The sequence below is a fragment of the Antrostomus carolinensis genome, unplaced genomic scaffold (genome assembly GCF_000700745.2).
Source record: "Antrostomus carolinensis isolate BGI_N321 unplaced genomic scaffold, ASM70074v2 scaffold12117, whole genome shotgun sequence".
NCBI lineage: Eukaryota > Metazoa > Chordata > Aves > Caprimulgiformes > Caprimulgidae > Antrostomus > Antrostomus carolinensis.
In genome coordinates this window covers 1-12,663 of record NW_010325401.1, presented here as the reverse complement: position 1 = coordinate 12,663, position 12,663 = coordinate 1, and the positions used below count along the sequence as shown (strand labels likewise).

Genomic DNA, 12,663 nt, shown 5'->3' with positions numbered 1-12,663 from the left:
GGAGCTGTAATGAGCCCGTAATTCTGACAGCCACCAAGCAAAACAAAGCACCAAAATGTTTTAATAAATTTCATTACATTTGGGGAAGTTCATATAAACTTCCAACTCGCAAAAACTTGATTTCTAATTTATTGTGCCATGAAGACACATTCAACTTAAGAACTTAACCTGAACTGACCAGAGAAATACCAGATGAATTTGCTATTCACAGAATCACAGAATCACAGAATGTTGGGGATTGGAAGGGACCTCAAAAGATCATCTAGTCCAATCCCCCTGCTGGAGCAGGAATCTAAATGAGATCACACAGGAAGGCGTCCAGACGGGTCTTGAATGTCTCCAGAGAAGGAGACTCCACACCCTCCCTGGGCAGCCTGTCCCAGGGCTCTGTCACCCTCACTGTAAAGAAGTTTCTTCTGAAGTTTAAGCGGAACCTCCTGTGTTCCAGCTCACACCCATTGCCCCTTGTCCTATCACTGGGCATCACTGAGAAGAGCCTGGCTCCATCCTCGTGACACTCACCCTTTATATATTTATAAACATTAATTAGGTCACCCCTCAGTCTCCTCTTCTCTAAGCTAAAGAGACCCAGCTCCCTCAGCCTTTCCTCATAAGGGAGATGCTCCACTCAATATTCAATGCTTATTTTATTGTTCTTGGAAACCCCAGTTGCTAAAGCAATTTCTCAGAATAAGCATATAGTTGAAAGATTCTAATTACCTCTAGAGCATAGACCAAAATAAAAATTTTGACAGGCCAAAGGGTATTTTTCTCTCCAAAGTACCTAACAGTAAAAGTGCAAAACTTGGGGGCAAGCAGGAGAGAGTTTCAATTACAGAGAGGCACTGTCTCTTCATAATCATAATGTAATGCTTGACTAAAGAGTAGATATGTTCTCCTTTTCTCTAGATACAGGTTTTATCCTAGAATACATAATTGTCAATTAGCGACCCGTAATTGCAAAGGTTTTAAGTCTGAGGTCACTGCTAAGATTCTGCTACGGGCATTTTTTTAAAAAGCCGTAACTGATTTTATCCTCAGAGGAGTCATTCATTTTGTAAGGATCCAATATATGCCACAGAAAATCGCTGTGCGTGTGTGTACAGATATGAGTATATACAGGACATACAGACTCTGCATCAGCTTTGCAGTAGACAGAATTAAGCAACTGAATGGCTTGTTTATATATGGCAAAAAAGTTTACGAAGCACAAAAAAGTCTTCTTGCATATGTTGATAAGGACTCTCTGATCACAAATTTGATTCATAACACAGCATTCTGAACTAACTAGTGAAATCACAGTAACTTCAGACTTAAACTTGGTCCATAATTATACATCCAGCTTGGAAAGAAAAGAAGCAGTAACTGTCCTCAGAAAGAGAGGAGCCACTGCAGAACCTGTATTGGATCTAGCAAGGGTCAAATACATCTTTAAGGGGCAAACAACTCTGTTTACTTGATAAGCATGAAAACCAGAGTTACACCTTTTAAATAATTTTTAAGATCAAAATTGTTTCTATTTATATCAGAGGGAAAAAAAAACAACAAAATTAACATATTAACTTTAATTTCATATTACTAAATTTTGTTTTCATATTGCCATATAGATCAATGTTTTAAATCTGGTATTTTTCCTTTGCCTATTCCTTCTTTGCATTATTCCAGATTGAATCATCCATGGCAGTAGATTCAATCTCAAACCAGTGTTAAGATTTCCTAAAGCCACACACATCAGCCTCACAACTGCTTCTCCTTTCTCTTCAATTGTCAGGTGATTTCCAAGCACTTCGGGATGCATTCAAGTATCATTGTTCTGATCCTACCTCCGCAAAACTGAGGCACACACTAGAGAAGTGAATTGCTGAAGGTCATCCACAAAACCATAGCAGAACCAGGAGCAGAAGACAGCTTGTTGAGACCAACACATAGGAATAGATGATAGACAAGGCAAAAAATGCAATTTACTATCCAAATACCTGCCTTTTCTCAACAAAGACTAGATCAAATCAGCACCAAAATAAAAGGAAAAATTCCCTTTGCACCCAGTGTATGGTTAACTACCTTCTTTTGAGATAAAAATCACTTCTGGGAATAATCTTAAAAGCAAACACTTTGTCAGTTCTAGTATACTAGTAGACTATGTAGAACTTGCAAACTGAAACGAAACATTCCTGAACTACGTACAACTGAGCAGAAAGTACAACTGAGAAAAGTACTTTGGACTGTAAATGTTACCACATCAAAGAAAAATCCAGTGCAGTGTGCATGCAAACGTTTACAGTCTCCTTTACCTCTCGTTTTCTCCTTTCTTCCTGAGTACGATGCAGGAGAGAAGCCTTTTCTTCCTATAAAGCACAAATAAAGAGATAATTATATTTTCATTCAAACACATGATTCAAATGTGTTCATGATATTTAATCTAGATTTCACTTTGGGGATTGTTCATAACATGTAATATGTAAAACACTGGAGAAAAGTAACTGTTAATCATTTTCTGCTCTTACAAATACATGTCCCACAGCCTTCTCAAAAGCGCAGGGACCGAGGGAAGCTACGTAAAAAGAAAAGGTGAGAGGGCAAACAGCAGCAAACTGTACTGATCCCTGTCCAGGTTTGTGTTCTCAGCATCCCCATAATCCAGGCAAACATCATCCATTTACAAATGGGGGAACTGAAACACAATAGAGTCCCAGTCCCACCAGCTAGTTCCAAAGTGTATTGAGTGTTTTCCTGTCAGGCATTGCCCCAGGTGCTGCAGCAAGTTGTGGCACGTTCAAAGCAATCACACACTGTTCCAAAGCCCCATGCTTTTGTGTAACTTGCAAAAAAGCATTAAGCTCTTACATTTACTTATGCTTTTCCTCAAAACTTGTCCAGAAAAGATGTCAAAACAGACCTATATAACATAAATGGTAGGAATTTTTTCTTTCAATGTTTCGAACTCTTCACCCAAGTTAAGGTTACAAATTGAAACTTTCAGGCCAGTGATCTCTCCAATAGAGAAAAAGTAAAGAATACTAAAGTAATCACGAGGCCTCTAGAGAACAATATTATTACAACAGAAAACCTGTGCTTTTAAACCACAATCTTAAATCAGTACATATAGATTACAAAATATAAACAAAGCTTTATTTGCAAGAATCTCTTACTGGATGGTTCTGTGTAGTTTCCAAGGAAATATACAAAATAATTCCTTTTTGATGCACAGTATTCAGCTCCCACTGCAGACAATGAGAGCTGAAAGTACCCAGCACCTTCCCAAATCCAGCCTAAAACAGACAATAGATTTAAGGAAACTAACTTATTTTTTTTTGCTTCTACTACATATATAACAACTTCCTTTTTTACCCTATGCCCTTATTAATCTAGAGAAGTTAATAAATAGAACACACTCCAGCTGAAAATGTATTATATCTAAATATATAAAAATAAATTGGCAAACAAATGTTTATAAAGTATTTAAGCACATCTAAAACAACTGTGCTGGAACATTTTCATTGTCTATATGCAGATACAAAAACCAAAGGCAAAACTCTTCTGCATTTCTTTTTTGATGATACAGAGGAAGTAACGTTATGATTCTCCCAGGTACATTAGGACAGAAAATACTTCAACACAGACCACCAAGAGGGAATGAAAAAAAAAGAAAAACACGGATGCAAAAAAAGGAATTTAAAATTGGGTTTGTATTTCAGATCATTTACTGGAGCAAGCATAAAGAAAAAAAAAAATCCCACAAGAAGGTTAACCATCTTTTCCTCTAAAGACAGTATTTATGGCCAAAGACACCACTAACTACAGCTATTGCCCTCTAAAGACAGGGTTTTTTCCATGTGTTAAACACAGTATAAACAAAAACATAACAAAGTCCATACATAAGATGATTTATCTCCACTCAAGCAACAGGAAAGGCTTCAGGTCTGCTTGGTAATGTGAGGCAAGAGATTCTGACCTCACACATACAAAAAAGACAAAATAATGTACTAAATTAAGAAATAACCAACAGATGGCTTAAAGTTTCAGGACTTTTTTGAATAGATTATTTCTTTTCCAGCAGCTGATACTCAATGCATTAGAGAAGTTAGGAAAATGTTCCTTCCTATTCAGAAGTGATCACAGCAACATCTCTTCAATCTGCTTGGAGTTTCATTCTGCAGGACAGCACTCCTGCTTAGAAGCAATGTTGCTAAATTCATCTTTATATTGCAGAGCGGATTGAAAGAAAAAGCAAAAGAACTTACAGAAAAAGGGAGACAAATTGCTGCACGTGAGTGGAGAACGGTATGAAAAATACACAAGCACACTAAATACAACAGATGTAACTTAATAAAGGAAAATAAGTGGCCAGAGGGCTTGTCAAATCCAAATAATTTTAAGTATTGGAGGGGGAGGGGGAGGGGGAAGGGTGCTGATATAAGAGGGCAGAGTATCCTCACTTAGAGTATCACCAGCTTTTCATTCATCAGGAATTGGGCCTCTTTAAAGTAAGCACCCTTTAAACCAATCCACTTCTAAAAAAATAATAAAAGTTAATTTTTTAGTCAATGTCGGGTACTTGCTTTGAGCATTTGTAAAGAAAAACACCAACTTGTTAAAAGTAAAATACAATAGAGAAACTGTCTCAAGACAAAGAATGAAATATCCAAGTGCATTCCAACTTTAAAAAAATATTGCGGGTCAAATAATGCTGCTGCTCTGTTCACTAGAGACATATAGATCAGAAACATTAGGGACTGGAATCATAACTATGACCAAAGGACATATTTACATTAAATGCAAGAAAAATGTATCTCCTTCAGAGTTATTCAACCCACTGGAATACACTGTCCCTTCAGAAATTAAAAAGTAACAGTTAATATGCAACAGAAAGTAAATGGCCATGCTATCTTCTTTCCTTTTTCACCTGCCAGACAGGCAGACATCAGGTATCAAGTCTATCTGTCAAGGTAGGGAGGCAGATATTTTAGGGGGAACGAAGCATCACCTTGTCATGATTCCTTCAACCCTAACTCAAAAGGAGTGAAAAGCCATTTACTGAATCAAATTCCTGACACTTTCTATGATGTAGTCTTCTTTCTTCAGGAGTTTGACCTCCAAAGTGCAGAAGAGGGAGGACACTATTTCATCCAACGTTTAGTATACTACTAGCAGTCTCTTTCCTGCCTGTTCCTTCCTCCAGCAGAAGATATCAGTAACAACCGACCTCAGGCTCTAGCACAGAAGCTGCAGGACCACAAAAAGCCCAATTTGAGAAGTTTTCTTCACCAAATATGTGAGTGTTCTGGTTTTGTGAGAATAGAATCATAGACTTAATTCTCGCTCAGAAAAGCTGCATTTTTGGGAAGACTGCAGCACCCAATTTGGTGAGAACAGAGTTGGTAAGACACTTTGTTTTAGTTTGTGGCCAGCCATGGTATGTCGGTTTCCACGGTGATCAAGCTCTTTACCAGGTCAGAGTTAGCCAGGTGCTAAGGCTAGAAGAAGCAAAAGCCAGGGCAGCTGACCCAAGCTGTCCAACAGAAGTATTCTATACCATAAAGGTCATGCTCACTATAAATTGGACAGCTTGTTAGGGACGACCCTCTTCCTCAATGACCATCATCCCTGGAGGGTCTCGCCCGTCGTTCTGCTCCCAAGACCTACTCTCCTGCTCGTTGTGACTGTCACACTTCCGTCAGCTGAGTATAACCTTGTGTATTTTATATTAGTATTAATATTAGTTCTTATTATCTCGTTAAGATTTCATTTCAACCCACAGGTCTTCTTTCCTTTTCCCAGTTCCCCTTCTCAGGTGGGGAGGGGTCACTGGGTGATAAAAGAACTGACTAAACCAAGACAGTGAGGCATGACACAAAGAAACGAGACAGCAAAGAAACAGTATGTGACAGCGAAACGCAATGTGACACAGATAATGACTCAAGAGTAAGACAGAAGGGGGAAGAGGTGAAAACAAGGAAGCAGATAGAGGACCGTATAGAGAAAGGAAAGCTTGTGATTACCATCAAAGAAATGTTAAGTAATATCTGAAACGTTAATTTACACATCAGGATAAAACTGCCATGCCCCGTATTGTTCATCACAGCGAAGTTCCAAGTCGCACCGCTGCTGTAACAGACCAGTTCATGAGAACAGTGTCAATGTCTGTCCTTCAAAAACTCCAATTCAATACATAATGAAAAAAAAAATAATTAAAACTGCTTTTTTGTCCTCATTTTGCTGAAATACACTATTTTGTTGCAAAAATATGTTTACACAACTCCTAGCCTTTAGGTATTCTAGACAAAGACTGAATAACATAAACAAAGATAAGAATTACAATTATTTTTGTCCTGCACTTTGACACCTTGCATTGAGAGTGTTAATAAACTTTCAGCCCTCTTGGCTCAAAATTCAGGTTCAAGACAAAAAAGTTGTTTTGGTTTGGTTTTTTTCAAATACTCCTAGCATTTGTTGACTATTAAAATCTGAAATTGAACACTCCTGAACTGTCATGTTAATCAAGCCACCTTAGCTCTACACAGGTTACAATTAAAAGCTAAATATGCTGGGCGCAAAGGTGAAACTGAGTAATTATTTTCAGGCACTATCTAAACAGTGAGCACGTTTGAAAAAAAAATAACAAATACATTGATACAAAAATTTAAATATTATTAATAAATGTTTGATGTTTATTTGTAAACCAGTGGGGTTTATTTCCTTTCTTTAGTTGAAAACGCTGTTCTATTTAACGTTACAACAGATCATGCAAAGTACAAGGCATGACTTTTAGGAAATTTTCAGGGAAAAACAATATGCACTTGATCTTTTAACTTTTGGGGGCAATTATAAAATCTTGTATGGTTTACATCTACAAAACCCAGGAACTTGCATCTTTTTTCTTTCCTTGAAATGAGGAATGAAACTTTTCAGATGAATTTAGCTTGAACCACATAAACATCAGTAACAACTCCCAAAGCAAATGAAGTGACCCAACTAATTTATAGAATAAAATTCCTTTCAATACAAGTATTTAATAATAAGTCAAATAAATAAAAGGAAGATTTTGTAGCATTTATTTGTAAAAAACAAACTTTGACACTGGAAGACACCCCTCTCCAAAGTGGTTCTCAAAACATTTCTAGTTCCCACCATTATTTTAGACAAGACAAACCCCACTTCAATTGGCTTTTCTGTGCAGTGTAAGAAATCATCGTTTTAAGACTCACAATGTCTTGAACTGAACCTCAACAGTTTCAATTCCACTGGACATGCAGCTCAGCCGGTTTGAGTAAAACATGTTCAGCAGTTTGAAAAATTCTGCTTTAAAGCAGTTTGTCACTCTTCATATCTCTGATAATTTACATCACAGTTAAGTTTATATGTAGAGAAAACCATCTTCCAGAAGAAGGTATTTTTAAGTAATTAAAGTATTCCCAGAAGAGGCATGTGGCCAGGGAAAGCCTGGCCTCACTGAAATCAATGTCACAGTGCTTGCTAGAAAACATCTCGGCTCAAATTTTACTGTAGGATGTAGGGATTATCTGGAACCACCTTTATCATGGTAGCTACAAAGCCACACACAGAGGAACCAGGACTTGACTGGAGGCTCTAGAAGTCAAATGAAATGCGAACAATTTGCTCTTAAATTTACTCTCAGTTTGTCTCTACTATGATTTTGAAAATGTATATTGTACACATCATTGCAGTTGAGTGACTCTTCATTTTCTCAGAAACAAGCTGGGAAAAAAATACACATGAAATCAGAAAATTTAGTTTTGAATTTGAGAAAAATAGCACAAAACTGAAAATAAGAGTGTAATCACTGCTGTCAGCTAACTACATTCGTAGCTTCCTTTCAAATGGAACAGGAGAATTTTAAATGTCACCAAGAAGGAAAAAATCCACCAGACTCTAGTATGCATTAATTATAAAGTTTCCAACTGACCAGCAGTCATTATTCTACAACAAGATGGTCTCACCATATTTCCAAACCATGGATCTGAAGTTCAAAGAGTACTTCAAGACTTAGGCTTTGACATTTCAACATTCTGGACAAAACACAGCTCTGACTCAGAATGAGGTATGTGCTTGCATAAGGACCTATGCCGTGTGCCTCACAGGACAAAGGTCTTACGGAGAGAAGCAGTGCCATTCTTTCCCACCATTCAAAAATAGATTGTAAAGTTGTAATTGTAAGCTAGAAATCCTATACTATAAATCCCTAGCATCATTCCATTTCCATTGTGACAAATTAGATATAATAAATATATTTTATATATAAAAAATAAGTAATTCTTCCTTCCTGAAATTACTAGCAACTTTCCTCAATCCATCAGTAAAAGAGAAGTAAAACTATTTTTTAAATCTGTCCCAACATTGCTTGAATCCTACAGACATGTGTCACCATAAGCAACCCCAGTCTGTGCAGATCTCTCCATACACTGACAACCTTGCAGTCTGTTTTCAAATCATTAATTTTTATTCCACAAGCATACACATAGAATACAGACAACAAAGAGCAAACAAGGTGCTTCTGGAGTTCTACCTCTGCACTTCAGCTGAGAGCAGGGGAAAAAAAATACACAGGAATCTAATGCTTAATGTTATGCTATTAATTTAAGAAAGCATATCAGTAACTACTGAAATAAAATTTAAAAACTTCAAAAATGGAAGATCTTTGTTTATTTAAAATGTCCAAATCAAAAAGAGACTTTTCAAAATAATAGATGGAGTCATCACTATTTGTTCATTAGTAATTTTCCATGTCTTCCACAAAAACAAAACCAAAGAAGAAAACTCAGTGAAGTTGGTTTCACTTTCACTTACACCACAGTGCTAACTCATCTGCATCTCACATTCCTGAAAAGGAAGATTTTTTAAAAACCATCTCATAATTGCATTATAATTTTAAAATACTCAAATAGTCTTGGGATTTATAAAAGCATGGTTTAGATATTTCAAGTGATACTGTAAATTTGACCGAATATTATTCTTTTAACTATTTTTCCAGTTAAAGGCTTACAAGATGTCATTAATACATTTCATAATCTACATTAATAATGTGGAGCTGGAGAGCCCCTTTTACATCTCAGTACAGCCATGGGGATCCCCCTGCACGGATACACTAAAGGATTGGTACCTCGTATTTTTCTTAACACCGGTAAAATTAATAAAGGAACACTGGGCCTGACCTCACCAAACCAAGCTGACATGGTTTCACAGATTCTGCACTATGCCACCAACAGTCCACCTTCATGATAAAATTGGTGAACCCTGCCAGCTGCCACCAGAAGGCATGGTGACACTCCACATTGAAGAAATATATTCACCATACAGGACACAAAGGACGAGGTGGGAACCACCCAGGTGAAGGCCCATCTGTTTCAGTCCACTGCACAATTAGATTGGGTTAGCTCAATTTGAACTGCACCCCAAACCAACTCTTCAGACACACCTCTTTTTTCCTGCCTGACACACCACAGAAATTCTGCAGCTACAGCCTTTCAGGCAACAATTGTTGTCCTGTACAAAACAATCCATGAGTAATTAAAGATTTTCCTTTATTGAACTGCAGTAACAGTATTCATTTTTGGAGACTATTTTACTTCAGAAGTAAGAAGTATACTCTTCCAGTTACAATTAAAACTAAATCTGAAAATAACTTTTGAAAAACTTCATAAAGCAAGGAAAGAATATACTGTTTCAAAGGTGACAATAAGCACCCCCAAAAATTAAAAAAAAAAATACCACCAAAGTTAACTTATCACATTGTAAATAAAATGGCTTATCTATACCCTCAAACAAATATACAACTAATGCAAATAGTGCAAATGAAGGAGTAAATTTCTGAAAGTAGATATGGAGGGAAAAGTCCAAATGCTGACAATACCACCTATGTTTTTACACTTACCTACAATGCAATATTAAAATGTAACAATAATGTTCTGAAAGGATTGGTCAACAAGGACATTCATTTTGAGAACACTAATTTTGCAACCCAGGATTTTAACAGAAATAAGTGATACTTTTTTGGCAAAAGGTTTGGTTGGATTGAAGTGCCTCTCTACAGCATCTGCAATTCAGACCATCATAATGCACATGAGCATAAGATGCACATAGTGTAAAAACAAACCTCAAGATCTCTGCTTTTATCATTCAAAACTGTCATAAAGGTTAGTGGTGAGAAAGCACACTAGATTCAGTACCTTTCTGACTGCCACAATGCCACAAGTCCCCAACTACATTTTTATCACAGTGCCTATACCGACAGGACTTACTGAGGTCAGCCCCTCGTGAGGCCTAAGGAAACACCACAGCCGTGCACGGCGATGTCAGACAGGGTATTGACACATGTGACCAACACAGTTATTGTCTGGAGCTGCAGTTATAGTAGCAAAAACATACTTTTAATAGTCAGTTTTGCTGATCATTTATTTTGGTGTCAGTTGTACCCACATCAGGAAGACTCTGCTGGCATCTGTAGCACTGACCAGCTCCTCAGACTGAGTCCCTGCATTTGTGCTGGGAGGGTTTTGCTAACGTAGTGATACAGGACCAACACTGGGGAAATTAATCTTAGCATTAAGCACCCTGCATACACATTCTAATAGTATTTCTGAGTTGTGCTTTATTCCACCAAAGGAATCAAAACAGGCAGTACTAGGCATCCATCTAACTAACAGAGCACAGCAGAGCTGCTGGGTTGGAACCATGCACTGTATCTTTCTAAAATTATACACATTTGGGAGGGCAAGGGGGCTTGTCAAAGAACAGGGGTTTTTTTTCCACGTGCACAAAAGCTGAAAGGAAACGTTTTACAATTCAGCCTTCTGTAAAACTGAAGCCTATAGGTATGAGAAACGTGATCACAAGGAGCCTGTGACATGAGATAATGAGAAGCCATGTAAATACTTGCCACACCAATCTCTGCTGTAGTATGTTTACATAAAAGATCAGGTAAACTGCATTTTTAGAAGTAATTCTTAGTAGTGTTTAAATAAATTCTTTCATTAGTACTGTCCATAGTTTCTGAAAATAAGCAGCTATTTCAAGGGCAACCTACGCTGTCCATATAACCATGATGCCCAAAGCTGCAACTAACTGATCTGCATTGATACAGCACAAGCACCTCAGTGTACCAATGCGAAATCATGAAACCTGTGGCCCAGACAGTATCAGTCTGATCATGAGCTACAGTCTCACTGAACAGAGTGAAGGTTCTGCATCAATTTCAGTTTCCACTTCCTTTACCTTTTAATATCTGCCCTTGGAAATTTATACCCGTATAACATTAATAAATTTGTCCCATATAATGAAAACAGATAGAATTCTGCTTAATTTTCATCAAGAGATCAGTAGTGTAAAAGAAAATACTACGACACAGTTGTTTACTTCTGTGGAAGGAAACATGTTCTGCAAGCAACACTACTGGCAAGTCAGTGTCAAAAGCTGCAAAGTACCTAAAGTGTACAGGTGAGGACCGGGGCATGTTCTGCTAATTCCTACTTCAGCTGGGGAGCACTTATGATATTTCTGACTCCTGCAATGCCGTTGTATGTAGTTTAATGAACAGAAATGTCTTAAGATAAGTAGATGAAAAGCTGCACAATTTAAATAGTTCAGTTACACATTCTGTTTCATAAATTATGTGAGACAACACACCAAAATGCGAACTTGACTGCGATTTTAGTAACACATAGTGCAATATTTTAGCTCAAGTTTCTTAACTGTACCGCCAAACCTTAAAAGTTTCAGAGAACTGAACTTGCTTACAGTGCTCAATAACAAAAACTTCAGACTTATTTTTAGCCCTATTAAGATTCAAAAATACTAATGAAAACACTCGTGAGCTTCCCACACAATCATGTCCAATGACAACACGGGGAACCAGCATTTTAGCAGTGAATTAAAGTGACCCGTACAAACTTAGACCACTTCTAAAAACAGTTTGTGCTTTCTCTTGTTCTTCGGTAGTTCTATGCCCTTCAGCACCTGACTAAACATTCGACTATCCTGACCAATTAGTAAGATCTAAACAAACCATTTCGCTTATTTTCCATCAATAAATACAAAAAGATTCAATAGTCTGGTGCAGCAGACAATTAACTGCTACTCGCCCTGCACACGACAAACTGACTGAAGGTAAACTTGACAGAGAAAAGCTAAACCTGTGACCCAGCAACCCTCGCTCACGGGGATGAAGCCTCCCCCAGCAATTTCCATTGATCCCGAGTTGTGTAAGGCTGCTCCCCCCGCATCTCTCCAGCGAGGGGGGCCCACGCGAGGCTTTCCCTGTGGAGAGGGATGACAAGAGGTCTCCGAGTCCTTCTCTCCTTCACCTCGGGAGCCCTAGAGACGAACAGCCCAGCCCGGGAGGTGCTGCCAGCCACAACAAACCGGATTGCTCGCAGGGGGGATGAGCTACGGAGACATTTCCTCGCTTCCCACAATTCTTACTACACTACAAGCCTGCGAGGGGGTGTGTGTGGCCTCATTTTTTTTTTTCTTTTTGTTTTTAAAAAACACCGACAGAGACAGGGAGATCAGAGACAAACACATCATCGGGGGGGAGGATTTTTTCCGCCTCTATTAAACCTTAGTCATAGCTGCTCCTTTTCTTGAAGGCCCAACGGTAAAAATAACGATAGGGCGGAAAGGCAGGCGGGGGACGAGGGGGAGCGACAC

At 38.0% G+C, this 12,663-nt stretch overlaps 1 protein-coding gene across 1 annotated transcript in view; it reads right to left on the bottom strand.

The window, feature by feature from the left end:
• The window catches only part of UBE3C (ubiquitin protein ligase E3C), a gene marked incomplete at both ends in the record, with an annotated part of 64,828 nt that extends 61,559 nt beyond the window's left edge, over nt 1-3,269 (bottom strand). The window contains 2 exons of the mRNA XM_010171196.2: nt 2,292-2,345; nt 3,150-3,269. Of these exons, the coding sequence (XP_010169498.2) occupies nt 2,292-2,345; nt 3,150-3,269 (174 nt within the window). The remainder of the gene's footprint in view (nt 1-2,291; nt 2,346-3,149) is intronic.
• Nucleotides 3,270-12,663: the final 9,394 nt, after the last annotated feature.